The 20,748-nt window shown below is 48.7% G+C and overlaps 1 protein-coding gene across 5 annotated transcripts in view; it reads right to left on the bottom strand.

Annotated features, from left to right (window-relative positions):
* The window catches only part of EPB41L4B (erythrocyte membrane protein band 4.1 like 4B), a 124,555-nt gene that overhangs the window by 69,405 nt on the left and 34,402 nt on the right, over positions 1-20,748 (bottom strand). For all 5 annotated transcript variants that reach the window (XM_044265176.1, XM_044265179.1, XM_044265177.1 and 2 more), the window contains exons 2-6: positions 18,804-18,908; positions 8,817-8,859; positions 7,891-7,969; positions 5,907-5,951; positions 4,037-4,089 (exon numbers count right to left, since the gene is read on the bottom strand). In XM_044265176.1, the coding sequence (XP_044121111.1) occupies positions 4,037-4,089; positions 5,907-5,951; positions 7,891-7,969; positions 8,817-8,859; positions 18,804-18,908 (325 nt within the window). The remainder of the gene's footprint in view (positions 1-4,036; positions 4,090-5,906; positions 5,952-7,890; positions 7,970-8,816; positions 8,860-18,803; positions 18,909-20,748) is intronic.

Genomic DNA, 20,748 nt, shown 5'->3' with positions numbered 1-20,748 from the left:
GAGGGCTCGCTAAAACACACATTGTGTTTTTTTAAAGATTTTTATTTATTTATTTGACAGACAGAGATCCCAAGCAGGCAGAGAGAGAGAGGGAGAAGCAGGCTCCCTGCTGAGCAGACAGCCCGACACAGGGCTTGATCTCAGGACCCTGGGATCATGACCTGAGCCAAAGGCAGAGGCTTTAACCCACCGAGCCACCCAGGTACCCCCAAAACACACATTGTTGAACCCCATCTGCCAAGATTCTGATACCACAGGGCTGGATGAAGCCTGAGAATGTGCATTTCTAGCAAGTTCCCAGGTTATGCCGATGCAGCTGACCAGGGCACACACCTTGAGAAGCCCGGCTCAACACAACAGATCCCACCACCTGATGAGTCAGCACACAGTCATACTGTCTGAACCCCTCCAGTCACAGCCCTCACTAAGTCCCCAGCAGCTTTTCCAATCCGAGAGCCCACATTTCCGGAGGGACTCAATGGGCTTGCAGAAGGGCTGAGCCTTTTCTGTCCACACAGATGCAGGACTACCACGCTCAGAGGGGACGTGGGAGGGCTGGATGAGATGCTGCCTGACACGGGGAGGGGACCTGGTGAACGTCTCCTCACCCTTATTTGCAACTCTGGGCGGACAGCCCCCTAAAATCACCAGGGTGGGCTGGGGCAGGGTGTGCAGCTACTTGGTACCTCAGGCAAAGTCACAAATGAGGATTCTGCTCTGGAAATAACGCACCCAGCGAAGGGGAGGGCTGGGCTCCCCAGGCTACCACTGACCTCTGACCAAGCGCTCACCCTGAAACTAGGGGGCTGGTGAGGCTAGCGGGGCAGTGTGGGCAGAGCTCCCCTTCCTAGGAACCACGCTTCCCCTGCACCCACGGGCCGAAGGGGGGCAACAGGACCCTGGGTTGAGTGACGTCTCAGCGACACCACTAACCTCATCAAGCACAGCAGGAAGAAGCCAGACAATGGTAAGGTTTTCCTGAGACCGGGCAAGGGGGCCCGGGTCCCTCCTCACTGTTGCTGGGCGAGAACCAGCATGAGCGACGCCTAGTACACGTACGCTGAGACAGCACGCCCGCCTTCCGACAATCTGCCGGCCAAATGACACTCACTGTGTCTGTGAGCTCTGCAGCCAGGGTCCGGGCTGTGGGGGGTGCAGCAGAGAAGGGTGTGCGGTGGGGGTGAGTGGGGGTGGGGTAGGGTGGAAACAGCTCAGACACAGGAGGGCCCGAATCCGTCCTTTACCGTCCACTGTCTCTGTGCCACCCGGGCAAGCCACTTAACTGCTCGCCATTTCTGATGCCCTGCCTGTAAAAATGGGAACTGCTGCACAAACAAAAGAAGATCATGGGACACACAGCCAACGACGGCCCAATGCCCCCACTCTTTCTTTCTGCCTGAATTAACTTTCTTTTTTTTTTAAGCTTTTATTGATTTGTCAGAGAGAAAGAAAGGGAGAACACAAGCAGGGAGAGTGGCCGAGAGAGAGAGAGAGAGAGAGAGAGAGAGAAGCAGGCTCCCCGCTGAGCAAGGAGCCTGATGCGGGACTCAATCCCAGGACCCTGAGATCATGACCTGAGCCAAAGGCAGATGCTTAACTGACTGAGCCATTCAGATGTCCCAGTAACTTTCAAATCTACCATCAACTTAATCCCCAAAAGAGCGCAGCCTTCACTCAGGGCCACTGCGTCTGCCCCTCCAGAACACCATCCATTCAAGGACAACCACAGCAAGATATGTCTGCAAGGCTCAAGCAAGGGAGGAAAACACACCCTCCATTTTATGCAAAGCCAGACAAGCTCCAGTAACCTTGATGACCTGAGGCAGACTGGCTCCACAGGGTCGAACTGGAAAGCAGGCTGTGGCACCTCCCAACGGGATGTGGGGAAAAGAGGCCTCAGAGGGACAACGTAACAAGACCTCCCTGACTTGTGTGTCTAAGCCTTTAGCCTTCTTCATTCATATGGGAAACAATGACTGTATCTTAAATGACACTCGGTTGTGGTTCCAACTGAAATGGGTCATCTCCCCGAGAAAGGCTCACAGACAGAGACCTCATTCACGCCTGCCCCAGCTCTGAAGCGTGGCAAGTGGTCCTACCAGAGCTGGACTTTGGGAGTGTGATGATGACTTCATCCCATGGCAGGAAGTGAGGGAGAGTGGAGGGGAGGGGAAGATGAGAATGTATGTGCCTGGCACGCTCATGGTTCTGGACCCACAGAATGATGGCCCCGGGTCGGACAGGGATGGGACTTTGTCCCGTTAACCACACTCTGACATCTACTGCTGAGCCACCAACTCTGATGGCAGAAATTCCTGAAGACTCAGAAACTCTAGCATGGATACTACTTGGCCAGCTGGTGATATTATACCTGGCCAAAATGGAGAGCAGATTGCCATGTCCCCCAAGCACTCATCATAAGGACTGTTGTATCAGGAAACGTGGACATGAAGCACGCAGCATTGTATTTAGCACAGACATTCACAGAGGACAATATTGTCATCTCTACCATCCGTGCATTCAGACCTCAGGGGCAGGCTCCCCCTTCAACCACAGTCTTTGAAGGGCCTCTCCCACTCCATTCGATTCCTTCTATATTTATTGAGCACCTGCTATATGTGAGCCCCCATTAGAAAACAAGAATTGAAGTGACTAAGGAATAGTATTATGAGGTAAGGGGAGTATCCTGCAGTCATTAAGCACCATCTTTACGGCAAAAAATGTACACTAAAAATACCAAGTAGAAAGTCATACAAAAAATTATATATGACTTATCGGAATTACACTGTAAAAACTGCACCCGGCTTATAGACACTCTTGATTATCTGTGGATGGCAGGATGACAGGTTCCTTCCTTCCTTCTATATGTCTATTGTGCTGCTGTCCTGATATTCTATCATAGATGTGATTTTATAATTTGAAGACGTAGATCGATTCTAAAAATTGGCAAATACAAAAGCTGGAAGCCAAATCTTATGATGGTATTCAAAATTAATTAGTAATACGCATAAATACATCATAATTCATTATCCCATAGAAGCCGATAAACGCACTGGTAGATGAATCCACAACATATGTCTATCTGATATACTGATAAAATTCCTTATGTGCAGTTACACATTCGAATCCTCTTAATTAATGTTGGAGACCTTAGCAAGGGTTTCTTATGCATTTTAAACTAAAATCCACCAGTGCCTAATATGAACAGCCAACGTTGACAACCATGCAGGCAAACCTACCATCTAATGTCCCACCTCTAAGCAAATAACACCTTGTCAATGCTTCTGGCCTGACCTCTCTGCTGCAGCCAGATGTGAACACTCAAGAAGCTACTGGGGGTCCCCCTGGCACCTCTCAGCCAAGAGGCCCTTCACAGGAGCCAACTGTTCTAACCATTCACTGTTCCCATCACCTGCCACAGATCTCATGACCAGGTCCTTCTCCTGCACCAATAATGTTTTTTTTGGGGGGGGTGTGCGCATGCGTGCGTGTGCCCCCTGCCCTGGTCAGTTTCCTTTTATTATAGCAACACCTTCTAAATGCAGCCGCAGCCCTGGTCTTGTTCCAGTCCCTCCTCCCCATCGCAGACGGTGTGCTCTTTCTAAACGCACACCTGACCAGGCCTGCCTCCCTCTTAAGAGCCTTCAGGGGCCTGCTGCTGACAGCATGAAAGTCATGCTGTCTAAACAGGGTTCAAGTCTGTCCACTTCTTTGGGTTCTTAAACTTCGACCCTCTGACACCATGCGACTGCGGATGCCTCTCTGCACTTCCCTACTTTGTGTCTTGATTCCTTTGTGCACCCTCATCCACTCATCCCCACGAAGGGCCTTCGCCTTCTAAGTCCCCTGCAGCAACTATGCTACCTCTCTGTGGTTCTGCCATGTCCTCACGGGACCGCAAGCTACTTGGAGATGGAGGCCGTACTGTATGCAATTACACCCCAAAGCAGAGAACTGAGCCTGGTACACGGGATCATCAATCGCTGAAACAAGAGCATAACATTAAAATGCTAATTACCACCAAAGAAGAATGTACCTTGTAGACAGAGAGCAGCTAATTCCACAGCCGTTTCATAGGGGCATTTCAATCTTGGGGGGAAAAAAAGAGAGAGAGAGGAAATTAATTCTGTATATGAACTTTAATACTCGTAAACCATACAAAATATCATTAAAGTCATTTTTCAAAAGGTAGTGATATTTAGATAATGATTTTTCCCAGCGGCTTCTATTTTTGCTGCCCACATTAAACAATGCAAACAAGCTGACTTCCGCTACCTATTTCCAAAGTCGGTCTCACCGTCTAGCAAAAGCACCCAACCCTGGTATAGTCTCTATCCACCCTGCGGGCAATTTTACTGGATTTGGCAAGGATGGGGGACGTATGGGAAATGAAATGAACAGCCTTCCCTTGCCTTGTGATTCTGAAACTTACTTGATCTAGTACATGCGCCTTTTCAAGCTGCCTTATGTCTTTCTTGAAACCAGGTCATAATGTTAAAAATAAGCAGACAGACACACTATCTAACAGGACAGCTGGGCACACTCAAGCATTCTCGTAAGTAGAAGGGAGGCAGACCCACGGAGGGGAATTACTATACCTCCAATCACTGATCTCATTCACACTTCAAATTACAAACTGAGTCAGAAAAATAATAATGACATCCATTGGTACAGCACTTCATAGTTCTCAAAGCCTTTCACATGTATGGCCAAATGCGGTCAATGCACAGAGTTTATAAGCCCCGAAGATGGGTCCTCCCAGGGCTCCCCCACCCCCCACTTTAGAGATGAGGAACTGAGTGTTCACGTGTCTTGCTCAAAGCCACCCAGCTGGAAGGAGGCAGTGCTGGGGACCAGGGCACCACTGTGTAAATCAGGTAAATCAGGCCAAAGTACACGGAAACTACAAAGTACCATAAAAATACAAGATGTCACCATTAATATTTTTCCAAGTGGAAGACAATTACTAAAGATAAGAGGCCTTTCTTAGGAGGAGCACAGTATGCAGAGAGGGATACAGATAGAAATACACACACACTCGTAATACACACACCAAAGATTTGTAGTGCATGACTGAAAAAGGCAAATGTATACACTGTACAATCTACTTGTTCCATGGTATATATATCGCCATCAAGGTTTCTATAGCGGATGTTCGATGCAGAGCCTGCAAATTCAGACATCACTTTTCCAATTTCCTTCTGAGTGTATTCAAAATCAAGACAGGCTCTTTTGAGCATCAGGGATCACTTTTTGAGATTCAGTACGGCCTTCGTTTTCCGTGGAACAGAATATGGTCAGTATGTATGCAGAGAAGTGACACAACTGTAAGGGCTAGGACACTGGAATTTCCCATCCTTAAAATGAATACTGCAGGCGAGACCAAACCCCCTTGCGCTCACCAATCATTGTCGCCAGAGGCCTGGTATTGAAAAACCATTTTTAAGAGGGGAAAAGGAAATGAGGCGAGATGTCGAAACCTCCTATCAGAGTCAGAACATAACCTGTTTCATTGCTTAAATGCAGATGGTGATGAATGAGACTTCTGACTGCCCAAATGCTTGTAAGTGTATACATACTAATAACGTATCTTGCTTGCAAATACGACAAAAGCCATTATGAATGGGGCAGGGATGTGATCAGGGAGAGAATTATTCCCAAATGCACATCACTTAAGATAGTAAATGCTCTTGGAAATGCTTCAAGCCACAGAGTAATCATTTAAAACAAGATGACAATGACAGTGATACAAGTATTAGACTCACTTTACAATGCCTGGTGTACTTTTTTTGAATTTTGAAAAGGGAACAAGGGTAGAAGAGTTAAAACAACAACAACATCAGCAGTGATTTAGAAATATACTATGATCTATCCTGCATTAAGAGTGAGAACAAAAACATACTTACTTTCCTGAAAGAATGTCATGCCTGAGTTGTAAAACAAACAGGTACCTGATAAACATACACAAAAGTCAACAGAGGGTCCCTCTTTCCCAGCCGCTTCCAATCCCCATCTGCCCATCACAAATACCACCCCCGACACAGCCCACAATTCCGCATTGTAAAAAGGAGTCCAAATCAAATGAGAACTTTTGGTGGAAGCATCTCCTCTGGAGTCTCCAGGGAAGGCCTCCCAGAACCTAGCTAGGCAGGTGAGCGCATGTATAGGATTTGCAAGATACTCAGAGGATGGAACATGGAACACAGCACAGTCCAGTGACGGCCTGGGCCGCACCGGCGGTGCTCGAGGAGAGGAGAGCTCACACACAGGCATGCGGCGTGGCCACTCGGACAGACAGGGCGGAGTCCCCGGACGTGGCCCTCAGCCAGTCCCACCAGCACATTCCGGGAAGGGTGCAGCTGCTCGCATCAGAAAGTTTACAGCTGCCAGTAGTTAGCAACTGCTTGAGGCTTTTTTCCTGATGCAGGTTAACTGCAGACTCTGTCTTTCAAAAAATAATCTTGTGTACACACACACACACACACACACACACCCCAAAAATCCCGGATCTGGGCTGCAGGGGTTTTGGGGTAACGAGAAATGGGGAGAGGAAAGCAGCAAATAACACAAGTGGAGTTCACCTAAGTAAAAAAAAAAAAAAAAAAATTAAGTGTCTTGGCTTAACTAAGTGGTTTTTTTTTAAACCAGGAGGATGTGGGCATCAGAACCACTTATAGTGCTTTGTAAAAGCCAAAGCTACCCACGCTCCGCCCCATACCTATGGAATCAGTCTTACATGCAAGAGTGGTCCCCAGGAATCTGATTTGTTCAAAAGCGTCCTAAGTGTTTCTGATTCACACAACCCTGGTTAAGAATCACCGGCTTTGATGATGGCTAGAAGCAGCATGTTTCGTAAAGGACTCTGAAGAGGAACTCGAGAATAATTTGTTTGAACTTGGAAAACAATGCAGACGGTCACTCTCTGTTGGAATGGATCTAAGAGCATGTGGGTGACCCAGAAATCAAAGGATGGGGGAGCTGAAGATTCTAGTACATTCCAGAATGTTCCTGCTTCCGACAGCTGCTGTGCCACCACTGAGCTGAGTACTTACATCAAAGAGAACACAGGGCTGACATGGCCAGAACTTCCAATTTCTACAGGAAAACCTAGCTACGGAAGGCCAGTTGGCCTCTCCAGGGTGGAGAATGAGGACAAGCAGTCTTTAAAAGTATTCCTTGGGGGGTCATCTCCAGGCTAATGGCCACCACCATGAGCTGACATGTCACCACTACGTCAATCACACAAATGACAAAGAGGGACATCTAAAGCAGTGGAAGGCTGGGTAGAGAGTCTCGCTGCCAGAAGGGTAAGTGGAGGGAAATTCCGTACTTAAAATGTTTTTAAAGTCTCTTTTGCTTCAACACTGTTTCTGAAGTCTAAGAGACAGGCATAGGCGGGCACAGCTCAAAAGAAATCCAGCGGGGCTGAAAGATAACATGAAGGGGTTCCAACAACTTTGATATTGGAGCAATCAAGGGAACACTGTGCAGCCCCTTAAAAAAATAAGATGGCAATCTGGGACTAAGAAATGCTCTTCCAACACCTGGTTTTCCCTTGGTAAGGCTACCAAAAGGGAAGCCTTTTTGTACCTCGACGAAAATAAAGTGCCCTCGAACGACTCACCAGTTTACACACAGCCCAACAAAACAGAAACACGGTAAGAAAATAAAATCTTTAAATTCTGATTTGCTAAGAAAAAGTTCAAATTAAGCAAAGGGCAGATTTTCAACAGAAGACAGAGACAAGCACAGGGAGAGTACAAAGAACTCTTGCTCAGAACTGAAAGCCAGCAGACAGAAGAGGAGGCAGATCCACAACACAGGGAACCCGTAAGCTGCAAGGCAAGTGCTACGGGAAAGAGGGAAACCTTGTCCTGCATGTTGTCCTACCTTGTAAACTCTTCACGAAGGTTGTTTGGTTCCGAAGAGTAATATTTAACTCGAAAGTGCAAAGCATAAGAAGGTCCAACTGAACACACGGAGATGGAAGGTTGAAGACGTTTTCCCCCAGTTTTGAAGATCAGAGAATGGACAAAAGGAAAAACACGTTAAATCTAGTCATACACTCACACTTACACCGGGGAGGACGCAATGGGGCACAGAAAGCTAGTGAGTTCTTTTCAATCCTCCAGTCTGGAAAACTGAAATGTGCTTTCGCGTTGACAAGGATGGCGCAGCTAGTAACTCCTTCTGGAATAAAACCCTAACCGTCTAGATGAATTACTAAGTGCTGACATTTTACTTTCACCCAATTGCCAAGATATTCCAAACGGATACTAGCTTCTTACAAAGTAAGAAGTGGGCTAAAGGAAAGGGACACATACAAATCAAGGGTTCCGTAACCTAAAAATACAGTGAGGACACCGGAAAGTACTACATGTTTTAAAATGACCCATGCATACACAACCCTGAAGACAAGGGCTTGCCACACCTGTTAAATCGGAGAGCTGGACCGGACTGTCAGAATGCCGGCCTTCCCATCCTCTGAGTCCACTTTTATAACTCGTTAGCAAATGAATGTAATAGGCATAAAGTCATGCTTCTGAAGAGCATATTAATCAGTTCTCATTGGCAAGAGTGCCTGATTTCAAAGGAGAGCGTAGTCTGTTTTTTAATATCTACCAAAAACCCTTATCCAAATTTTAAACTCTAACATTTGGCCAGCTTTAAGAAATGAGAAATCGTCCACTTAAAACAGAATCTATTTTAAAACGCTCCCAAGTCCTGAGGAAAACACAATACCTCAAAACATTGGCAAAGGAGTTTTACTCTCTGATCAAAGAAATAAGTGAGTATGCTAAATTCTGCTTACTTACTTTTCATCTGCTTTTTTATGGGTTTGGAATGATCCAGCCAGTGCTGAAAGAGAGAAAAGGTTTCTTTAGGAATAGTTCATCAGCTAGACAACATAGCCCGCATTTACCCTCCTCTACCAACTTCAGTCATTCTACCCATGAAACCAGGGATCAGACCAGATCAGGGTTCTCAGCCTGGGGATCAGCAAGCTGTGTGGGATGGTATTAAAAGAAAAAAAAAAAAAATCCATGCTTAGGTAAAATACATTTTTTCATGCGAATGCTAACTTTTCAAAGAGGCGCCTAAAAGAACTTTAAACCTTTTAACTAATTGATCCGTGGAGGCCCTTTCTGGTCAGTGGAGTGTCGACCGGCTTTTCCTTCTAAATTTCTCAAGATATACTCCATTTTCTCCCAAGTCACCATCAGCCTAGGAAAGACTACCAGCCACACTGCCGGGAGCCTCTGACCACACATGCGTCTTGAAGCTCTGTCAGTGTAAATGTTAAAATTAGAAAACCCAAATTCATGACCCCTTTATTCTTTTGCCTGGAAAAGGACCCCCAAGGAAGCTGGGAAGACAGGCAGAGATTTATTTGCTGGAGATCATTTTGCTCTGGTCAACGAGGACATTTCAGCTTCCCGTCATTTTCATCAGCAAGAACACTTGCGTCCCAGCCACCCCCCCGCAAGTCATAGAACCATTTCCCTCGTATGCAAATTTCTCTATCATGTCTAAGTGGTTGATACTACACTGTCCTGAGGAGCCTCAGCAGCTTAACTCCCAGGGAAAACAGTACTTAGGACCCTTACTCTGGAAGCCCCTCCAAGTGATCCCAAGCGGGGAGGGCAGGGACGGTGCGCTTTTAATCCTTCTTCTCCTGTCTCCTGCCAGGCACAGGCCCCTATTAGATTCTTGAGAAATAAATACAGGCTTGATATAATTTTTTTTTTTTTTTTTTTTTTTTTTTTGGGTAAAGGGGGCAAAGAGGAACTGGCCACGCACTGAAACGTGCCCGTGAGGGTAACGTCTGGAATGACCCAGCCAGAGTAGGGGGGTCTCTCCCCGGCTGCTGGGAACCAGAGGCAGGTTAGGGACTGTAGGCCGGTGTCAGGAGCAATCTCGGCTCCGCACGTTCTAACCACGAGGAAGGATAGGACTGAGGGAGTGCGGCGTACTCTACCCCTCACCACGGAGCCCATTAAGACTGTGTGGGAGGAGGGGAACGAGGAAACACAAGAGCAAGTAACAGGTGACTTAGAACACAATCAGCCGTGAGCAGTGCGAGGGGAGGACGTGGGCTTCTGCCATCTCCACCCTCCGGCTCAGCAACCACGTGATGAGGGAAGATCCGCGCGGCAGGACGCGGCAAGCGCAGGCTGCTTGCTCTCCTGTTAATAGCTATGAATTGGAAATGACCTAAATGTCTATCGACAAAGGATCCAAAAAAAAATGGCTCGTCCTTGTGGTGAAACACTATTCAGTCTTTCAAACGGATGTGGGCCTCTTTATCCACGTGGCAAGAGACCCACAGCTCAACACCTGATGAAAAGGAAAAAAAAAACAAAAAAAAAACCAAAAAAACCCCCCAGGATTGCGTTTATAGAAAATTATTATTTTCTATCAAGATATGCCCAGAAGGATTTATAGACGTGGATGTGGGGCGGTGGGTGCGGTTTACTTTTTTTCTTTTTTACTTTTCTGCATAATTTTTTACTTTTAATGAGAATACGATCTTCAAGGCGTGAGCCAGACTGTCACTCTCATTGTTCATTCCGTGGTTTGCTTAGCAGGCAGGTTTTGAAGATCAGTTCGTCCCGTCAGAATGCCGTGTCACTGCTGCCCTCAACCAAGCAGAAAACCTCGGACCTTAGCCTCTGGGAGGAGGACAGACACAGACCTGATAAACGTCTATTTACTTTCCTGCCAAAGTGTCACACCAATGGCGATGACTAAACTCCTTCCCCTCACTTTGAAATGAATGTACTACTACCACGTAAAGAAAGTTCTCCCCACAACCAGCCTTCTAACTTAGACCCAGAGGCTCAGAGCTTCAAGGGGTTTGTCCCATTTCTTCCCTTCTATCTTCTATCTGGAATAGAACCTGTTTAGCCCCCTGTTCCCCTCCCTCCGCGGTCAAACTACAATCTCGATCCAAGTCGGACCGGTGTTGTTCCCGTGGCGATGGATCTCAACCCTGGTTGTGCACTGCAGTCCCGACTACCCAAGTCCCACCCAAGATCCATTAAACAGAGTCTCAGAGCATTACTATTTTTTAAAGGCTCCCTGTGTGCCCATTAAATATTTAGTGCTGAAGTCTTCCCATATCCTCCTCTGACCCAGGAACATAGCCTACGGATCTTGGGAATCTTGACACATCCGCAACCTCTTCTGAAAATCGTTGTCTATGCTTTGTGAAATCTCAAGCAATTTCGGGGTTTGTTGGCCAGATGTCTGTGGTTGGTGTTAACTGACAGTTCACGGCTAGTGCTCCTCCTGGACAGCAGCCTACTTCTTCCTCTGGCCATGGTGGGTAAGGAGCTCCCTGATCCATGTGGGGCGGCTGGCCTCCATCCTTCCTGCCCAGCCACGGGGCCCTGCCCGAAGCAGGACGTACCAGGATGGAGAAGTCTTCGGCCCACTAAACTGGGAAAGTCATCGGAAACAGTTTCATTTTAAAAGCTCCTTGGCCCTATCGGGAGGATTCAGATCAGGTTTGCTTGCCTGCATCAGAAGCGATACGAAATCCAGCCAGAATCCTAGAACAAGAGATGATAAAACCTATCTTGTATCCAACCAGTTCAAAATGACCTGAATTTCTTCTTAGCTACAGGAGCTGGCCAAACTCTGATTACTTGTGTTTTATCCCACAAGACCACCTCATGATGAACACCCGGGCACTACGGCCCAGCGTGGCCTTTGGTAAATCATATCCTTGCACTGTCCCTGCACAGAGGCCTGCATTCCGCCGCAGTGGGACCAGTCTTAGATGTTCAGCTAAATATAGCCACACGGCCTGTCGGCAAAGGCCAAGGCGAATGGCTCCAGCCCTCTTAAGAGACCATTAAACCAGTCACTGGGGATAGAAGAGGGCATTTCTAAGTTCATAGGGCATGACATTTAACTCAAACCCTCTAACAGGTGTTAGGAAGGTGGTTTCTGATCTGAACATCTCATCCAAGTCAATCTGGCAGAACCCTTTCCGTAAATCAAGATGGCAAAGCCCATCTGTCCTGACAGTACATCAGTTCTGGAACCATGACATGGAGAAGGCTGGCTGTAGAACTGAGCTGTCCGAAATCTGCACAGAAGCCCTTGAACTGTGATGGCCAGGAGAAGCCGAAAGGGTCTAAAACCCGCCGGAACACCCCCTGAGCCCTCGCCATCACGTGTGAGTGCCGCAGCTCATCGCTGGCTGCCCGGGACCTGTAGAGCTTCTTCGCTTACAGAGGGTGTCTAGTTCACGTTTAAATCGGAGCTGGAAGGAATGTGGAGAGATAATCACATCCAAGGGATGAAAAGAGAAAGAAGGGAAAGGACACTTTTGGCGCTTACTGTGTGTGATGGGATTTATAATAAGAAATATATATTTGGTCTTCGTTTCTGGCACAGAGCTCTTAAAACCCTTGGAATTTTCTACACTGTAAGAGCAATAAAGGTGTCCTGACAGTCGTAACAACTCCCTTTCAACCCCACCTGAGTTTATGTCAATTGAGGCGACTTTCAGAAAGCACCTGAGGATGGGGGCTTGGAGCCAGGGGAACTAACCTGTGACTAAGCTTACTTCTGACCCCTGGGGACCGGGAGGAGGAAGAGTGGGGGCCGGGAGATTGAATCACTCACCAATGCCAATGATTGAATCAATCCCGCCCTTGTAGCAAAGCCTCCGCAAAAACTTAAAAGGCGATGTGGTGAGCTTCCGGTCTGGTGAACACACAGAGATCTGGAGAGAGTGCCTTCCCCACCTACGGAGGGATGGCTCCTTCTCATCCACAGGAAGCCCCGTAACCTCACATCTACCAGCTATGCGAGATTTCCTTAGGGACTCATCTAAATCAACTTTAGAGACCCCTCTATCAATAGCTCTCCAGCTAGCATCAATATTAGCACGTGGGCAGGAAAACCCTCGCTCTGCCAGCCTTCAGACTCAGGCTGCCGGGAGGCCGGTGGCATTTCTTGAGCTGTTTCCCACTCCTCTGGACGAAAATAGAAGGAGGCAGAAGATGAGAGTTCGAGGCCCAGCTCTGCCGCCCACCCGGTGTGTGGCCATGGGCAGGCCCCCTGGGACTGTTTCCTCATCTGGGCACTGAGCTGTGCTCGAACACGCGGTCTGAAGAATCGGCTCAGTGGCCATGGAAACTGTGACGAGCCACCGAAGCGGAAGGCTTGCCTGTGCCTTATAGCAATAGCATCCCGACAACACCTCCCTCCAGGTGCACCTGAGACAGCTGGAAGGCTCAGCAGTGTCCGAATAAGGGGCACGTGTGATGGCCCTCCAAGCGATCGTCAGAGCAAAGCTGCAAACATCCCTTCAACGCTGACCCTCTCGGCAGCCACCAAATCTGTGTCAACCTCACCTCGCAGCCCTGGGCCTCTTATTACCCATCCGCCCAATTCTAGGCTGCAAAAACCAGAGGAAAAACATCCCACGGTCTAGAGACAAAGGTCCAAATCACCTGTTCTGGGTCCCTTGCTGCAAAGCGTGCCCCCATAAAATGTCCCTTTTTCGCGTTGGGAGGGGCTCTGGGAGGGACTTACAATGGCCACACTGGCCATCTAGAGTGCTCTACCTGCATGACCCGAAGGAGGCTCCTGCTTGGTGGGGCTATTGTTACCAGTGCCCCAAATTCCTGTACCCCTCTTCCCTCTGATGCCTCGCTCAGCTCATCACTGATACTCAGATGATCCTCCTCGAGGCTCCCAGAGTAAAGACACACACCCCTGTATTCCACTGGTGGGTGGTGCATCTCCCCCACCAGAATGTGGCAGGCCCGAACAGGGTCCTGATTACTTCTGCGCCATAGAGACGGACAGTGAAGAAGCTCCAAGGCAAAGTCTGCTGAATGGCCACTGCCTAACAGTGTCCTTCGTGCGGGCGCACGCACATGGACGTGTGTGGCTGAGATGCTACCATGTGTAATGGAACCAGTAGAGCCCACTGGAAAGGGCTGGCCTTTGGAACAAAACCAGGTTTTGCATCCTGCCTCTGTCCCTCACTTTGACCTTTACAAGGTTCCTAGTGAGCCTCAGCTTCATCGTCTATAAAATGGGTCTGCTCTACAGCTAGTTTTCCAGATGATGTTTAAAGAATTATTTGCAATGCCTTTAGGTTGATGCCTGGCTCAGAGCTCACCAGAGTGGGAACTCAGGAAACAGCAGCTATCTGATCAGTCTCTAAGAAAGCTAGGTGGGTGGAGGCCAGAGCCTCCTCCTGCAGAAGAAAGCTCTCCTCTATAAAAATAGAGCCCTTACCCCTGCTTTGAGTTGTGCAAAGGTGAGATCTACAGAATGGGCTGCTGCCTGCCTTGATACGGAAAAGGCAAACAGGAGGCCCCAGCCTCAACTGCTAAAAATAGGCAATGCCAACAGACTTTGACCTTGCTTCAGGGCTGGGCAGCACACTATGGTAACCAGGCTTGGCTCTTTTCAGGGAGCTGGGGACAGACGCTGGGTATGCAGAGAGCTGTGCCAAATCCCGCCACTGCCAGCCCTCTGGGATCTGAATGCGGGGGTGGGGTGGGGATGCCATTTCTCACGGGAGCCCCTCAAGGCCATAAGCTAAATGGCCAAGCGGACTGTTCCCTGCCTGGCCCCCATCTATTACACCGGCCATCAATTGCTTCGTTTGTCACAGGCGCCCGCAAAATAAATGACTTGGGAACAGTCCCAGAGGGATCACCTAAATCGCTAATGTTTCTCCCACAGGCAAGGTGGCCTTGCAGGTTTCAGCTAGCCTCAGTGCGTCACCTCCGGTGGTGACTTCCGGTCCTCCTTCAGCTTGCCTCGTTAGAACGGAGACCCACAGCTATGTTAGACTTCAAAAGCCTTCCTCCTAACTCATGAGCCCCTCAACGTCCCTGCCCCTGCGACACACACATTACTGCCTCTACTTTACGGTTAGGAAAACAGGCTCGCAAGTCTAGTGTACTGAGAAGAGCACTTAGCCATGAGGTCGTAAAACCTGGGTTTGAGTCTGAGCTGTGCTACTCACCGAGGGCCCTGCCAGAGTCTGAGGCTTTCATTTCACCATCAAGAAGACAGAAACAATCGACAAATGGCTGCTAAGGTCCCTTCTGGGGCTGAAGACGGAGGTTGTGCGTGGTATGCCTGGTCAACAAGAGTCCCCAGGGAGAAACAGTCTTAAGTGTCAGGATTGAAGCAGAAAGGTTTGTTTATATACACAGATAACGAGCCCCAGGCCAGAGGAGCCAACTGCTACAGAAGGCAAGACAGCTCAAAGGTTTCCAGAGAGCAGGAGAAGCCCGGGACGTCCGGACATGCTGCATGAAGGAAGAGCTGTTGTTTGAGACGGTCTTGAAGGACAGCCAGAAGGTTACACGGGGTGAGACAGGGCATGCTAGGAGGGGAACCCACGAGCACAGGGATACAGAGAAGCGCAGGCCTCACCAGAACCCAGCCTGTCAGGAGCCCAGCCTAGAAGTCAGACTAATGAGAAGGGATCTACCGCACATCCTTGGACCCTCAAAGTCAGGGAGATGAGGACCCTGCACTTGCTTTGTGGGGGAAGAAAAGCATGTCGCGCTCAGAGCTGGAAGCTGGAAAGACATGAGAGCCTGTAGAGTCTGAGCGTCTGCAGGTGTCTGGCCTTGGAAGGACGCCTGGATCCTGCAGAGACTGAGCCAGGGCGCTGGCCAAGGGGAATGCCTGGCAGCCCAGTGAGCAGAGGCACAGGGCTCGGTCTTTCGTAATAGAGTCCCATCCTTGGCTTTCTGGGAATCCGAGTGGCTGAAGAGGGGCCACCTAGAGATGAGGACACGGCACCAGGACAGCAGGCACATGGCTCTAATGGCAGAAACGAGGACACGAGAAGCCATGTGGGGCAGACACACCTGCCTCCCCTTTAGAACACGAGAACTGGAGGAGCTCTCAGGAACCGGTCCGGGAACCCCATTTTACAGATGAAAAAAACTGAGGACAAGGGAGAACATGTGGCTCATCGAAAGCCCCCAGCTGAGTCACAGGCAGAGCCAGGAACAAGGTCTAGGTCAGACTCACAGTCCAATCTTCTGAAGCCCAAAATACCACGTGCATGAAGACACACAGAAGGCAGAAGACAGAAGCGTTTCCGGGAAGCGGAGGGCTGACGGGGTCAGACGACGGGAGAGCTGGAGGGCACCGGAGACAGAGAGGAGCACTCGGAGTGTGGCACTCGGGAAGCGACTGGAAATGGAACTGTGATGCCGGTCTAGGGGTAACTGCTAGAGGAACACGCACGTTTCCGTGAAACCAAACGAAAGGAGAGGCAGAGAGAAAGAGAAACTTTGAGGTGCAGGGTAAGAAAACGCAGAGGGTTTTAGCTAAATGACTTCAGTCTTCTCAGGAAGAGGCAAGCCCAAGCGCACGAACAGAGTCGTTGCAGGAAGAACTGGACTGCGGGGCTGTGCTCAGGATTCCAAAGGGAACCAGGGAAACCGAGTCCAAGAGGGGCTAACAAGGCTCCAGGAGTAGCTCAGAGGCTTTGACTTTGCTGCATCTGTGATCTGTGACCTGTGCTGGTGCCAGAAGGCACAGCCCGTGACTCTCCAGCAACGCCTGCCAGCCTGGGAGAGGCAGCAGAGGAGACAGATGGGCCTGTGTGTTGAGAGGAGGCTACGGGACAGTGACGGGGGCAGGAGCATCAAAAGGCAAGTGAGGATACAAGAGGCGAGACGGCTCAGGCTCCACCAGGTCGAGAGAGGGGAGAACGAGGCAGGAGGTGATCGTTAAGGTCCAAGGCCAGGTGCAGAGGAACTGGAAAGATGGAACCAAGGAAGTTATCATGGAATGGGAAGGACAGAATTCCAGCTCTTGGAGCGATCGGGTGGTGATGGACCCAATTGAATGCGGGTGAGGTTTGCCCAAGTGAAGTTTCAGTGCGAGGAAACACTGTCCAGGATATTTAGAAGGATGGGCAACTTGAATTCCCAGGTTGCCCAGTGAAAAAGAAAGGCTGAGACCACCTGTGAGGTCAGAAGGCAGGGCACCCATGGCCCAACCTGGAAGACAGCAGAACTGGGCAGGGGGCAGAAAGAGGAAGGCTGGTGGGCCCCCGACCAGGGTTCCCACTGGGCGGGGATGAATCTCCAGTTGGGACATGGAGAAGGAATCCGGACCCCTAACTCAAGGTGGCAGCTGGAATGCTTGAGGCAACAGTCACGGAGGTAAGGGGATGGGCTGTCAGCAGACAAGAAGTCCTGAGGGGCGTCCGGTGGGAAGAGAGCGGGCGTCTGCCCAGAAGGTACGCAGCCAGGAGGATGAACAAAGTCCAGAAGGTATGCAGCCAGGAAGATGAACAGTCCGGCCTCCGTGGCATCATCTTGGGACTCCGTATCACACAGACATTCTCAGGTGGACCCAACTTCTAGGCAGCAATTTTGAGAATCTCAGTCTTAACTGTCCCATATGTCCCACCAGGGAGTATCTGAGGAAGTGTCTTTAGGGAGAAAGGCTTAGCCACAGATGCTCAGACACCTCCTATCAGGGAACCCACCCTTTCCTACAGCCTAAAACAGCACCGCCCCTTACTCAGTCTGTCTCTCCCCTTACTCTGCTTTATTTTTCTGAACACTTACCACCATCTGTCATATACATGCTCACTGCTTTATCTACGGTACTTAAAATAGGGCTCAGTGCATAACTGATACTCAGTAAATTTTCTTATTAACGTATAATGTATTATTTGCTTCAGGGGGACAGGTCTGTGATTCATCAGTCTCACACAATTCACAGCACTCACCGTAGCACATACCCTCCCCAATGTCCATCACCCAGCCACCCCATCCCTCCCCCCGCTCCCCTCCAGCAACCCCCAGTTTGTTTCCTGCGATTAAGAATCTCTTGTGCTTTGTCTCCCTTCCGATCCCACCTTGTTTCATTTTTTCTCTCCCTACCCCCCCCACAACCTCCTGCCCTGCCTCTCAAATACTCCTCATAATATTTTTTTTTTACTCAATTAACATACAGTGTGGTAATACTTTCGGGCAGACGGTATAATGATTCAACAATTCTATACGTTTCTCAGTGCTAACCAAGATACATACAGTCTTAATCCCTTTTATTTTACCCATCCCCCCACCCACCTCAAAAAACACGTTTTGATTGTGGAATAAATTGCCTTTGAAACCCAATGTTAGATTTCATGGGGGCAGGAGACTCTGAAGTCATTCATGCTTTTGAGAAGAGCAGAGCTGAGCCCCATCGGGTTCACTCCCTCTGGCACTCCCGCCGTGGACGGTTCTGTCTCAGGCAAAGCAAGGGAAGTCCTTCTGACCTAACACCACCTCCTGGAGCCTGCAAGCTCGTTCTCAGGCAGTGCCAAGACCTGCTCCGAGCGGGCGCCTGCACCCACTACGCCTGGCTGGGATCACATTCAGTGTGTCCACGGCACCCACACCCTCCACCCGGCAAGAGGCCACAGATGACGCTGCCATCTCTGTGCTGGTTAAAAATAAAACATCACTAATAGAATTCCTAGGTATGTCATCTACTTTCTACCAACTCCAGAGATTTGCCCAAGTCGCATCCCTATGCTTGGAAATGTTTCCCGAATGCATTCCCTGCACAACAGGAATGCTTCTTTTTCTCTTCCTCTCCTGGTTATTGGCCATCCCAAAGCGGGGCACATGGAGCAGCGGCACGGGGTGCCATCACCACCACCCCAATGCTCGCTACGGCAGCAATGTCATGGTTTAACTCCTATGTTTCCCTCTACCAGTCTCCAGCAACTTTGGATCTACAATTAGCACGGAAAGTCAACCTGTCCCGAAATGGATCAAAAGAATACTTACAGTAACCTGGGAAGAGTCGAGGAACTGGAGGCCGAAGTAATCTGTTTCCACAAGATCCAAGTGGTACACGATCTGATCGAACAGATCCTGGCCTTTGGCATGTTTCTGGAAGACAATCGGGTAGATGAAAATTGGGGATGTGACTGCTGGATAAGAACAAAACGTTTTAAAAAGAAACAAACCCCCAAACCACTTTTGTCTCTACACTGCATACATGTATACGTCCCAGTATACATATTTTGAAAAAAATTTAATTATTTTGGGGGCCACCCGGGTGGCTCAGTCAGTTAAGCATCCGCCTTCAGCTCAGGTCACAATCCCAGAGTCCTGGGTTCGAGGTCCTGAATCGGGCTCCCTGCTCAGCAGGAGAGTCTGTTTCTTCCTCTGCTTCTGCTTGTTCTCTCTCTCACTGTCTCTCTCTCTGTCTCACTTTCTTGCTGACTCGAATAAATAAAATCTTTTAAGGAAATTTAATTATTTTTATTATAATAAAGACTCATCATTAAATCTAATCACTCATTATGAAAACAAAACAAAACACCAAACAACAACTTCACAGGATGAATAGCGAACCAACATCTTATTATAAAAACTTGTAAACAGAGGGAAGAGATGAGGCCCTGATCTGGCCGTTAGCTGCAGCACTGGGTCATCAAAGAGCAATTGATGGGACATTCAAACATCAAATCCAAATGGATCAAAGACCTAAACACAAGAGCTAAAACTATAAAATTCTCAAAACAGAGGCACACATCTTCATGACCTTGGATTAAGCAATGACTTCTTAGATACAACATCACAAGCACAAGCAACAAAAAATCCCAACAAAACCAGAGGTGCCTGGCTGGCCAAGTCACCAGAGCATGCAACTCTTGATCTCGGGGTCACAAATCCGAGCCCCACGCTGGGTGTGGGACAGAGACACACAACTCTATGAATATACTAAAAGCCACCGAATTATACACCTCAGATAGGTGAGTTATATGGTATGCCCACCTCAATAAAGGTATTAAAAATAGTAGAGAGGCAAAATTTCTCTTACAGTAGTACGCCAACAACGAAATGAAGAAGGAATAACAGACCTGCAATATCACAGTTTTGTGACTTCTAACGAATGGTAGGTGCTAAGCCTCAGCGGCTATTGACATCACAACAGAAGACAACTAGCCATCGAGTACCCCCGATGAAGAACACCCTCCCCCAAAATGGTTGCTCCTCACCTTTGTCTCTCTGCAGGCAAACAACAACAACAACAAACCAAGCCTGGGCTGATTCAACCACTAGATCCAACAGCCAACTGCAGGAAATGCAGAGGAATGTTCTGAACTCCATGGGGCTGCAACCAGCAAGATCCAACCTGTGGGAAATTCTAGAAACTCCTCGGGACAAACCACACAGCTTCTTCAACCAACAGAAGAGATGGAGGGGCACCGTGAGGTTAAAAAAGATTTAAAAGACACCTTTAAAAAAAATGCAAAACGAAACTGCAATGTGTAGGGACACACACTTGAGTGGTAAGACTTGAAGACAGAATCAAGAAGTGGTTACAAGAGAGTCAGGAGAGTTGTTGCTTTCGAGGGCCCAGAGGGGATGTGCTGGGGAAAGAGCCCAGGGCAGACTTCCCGCTGGCTGACAGGGTCCCAGCTCCTGACGTGGGTAGTGGTACAAGGGTGTCTGCCTTCCTGTAGCTTGTTAAACTATACCTTTGTTTTATTTGTACGTCTGCATTTCTGCATTTCTGTTATATAAAACAGCACTCAAAAAAAGCCAAAAAAAAAAAAAAAAAAACCCCCAAACAACCCAACTCAAAATTATAGCACTGGATTACAACCTTCGGACTCCTTCCTTCCTGGAAACACTCCTTACGGGCAACAATTCAACAGGAGCAGAAGGATGCGCGCCCAGGGATGTTCTCTGTACCATTATCTACTGGAGCAGGAAGGGT

Source organism: Neovison vison, chromosome 9 (genome assembly GCF_020171115.1).
Source record: "Neovison vison isolate M4711 chromosome 9, ASM_NN_V1, whole genome shotgun sequence".
Taxonomy (NCBI): Eukaryota; Metazoa; Chordata; class Mammalia; order Carnivora; family Mustelidae; genus Neogale; species Neogale vison.
The sequence above is the reverse complement of the archived record's forward strand: the minus strand, read 5'-3'. Positions and strand labels throughout refer to the sequence as shown.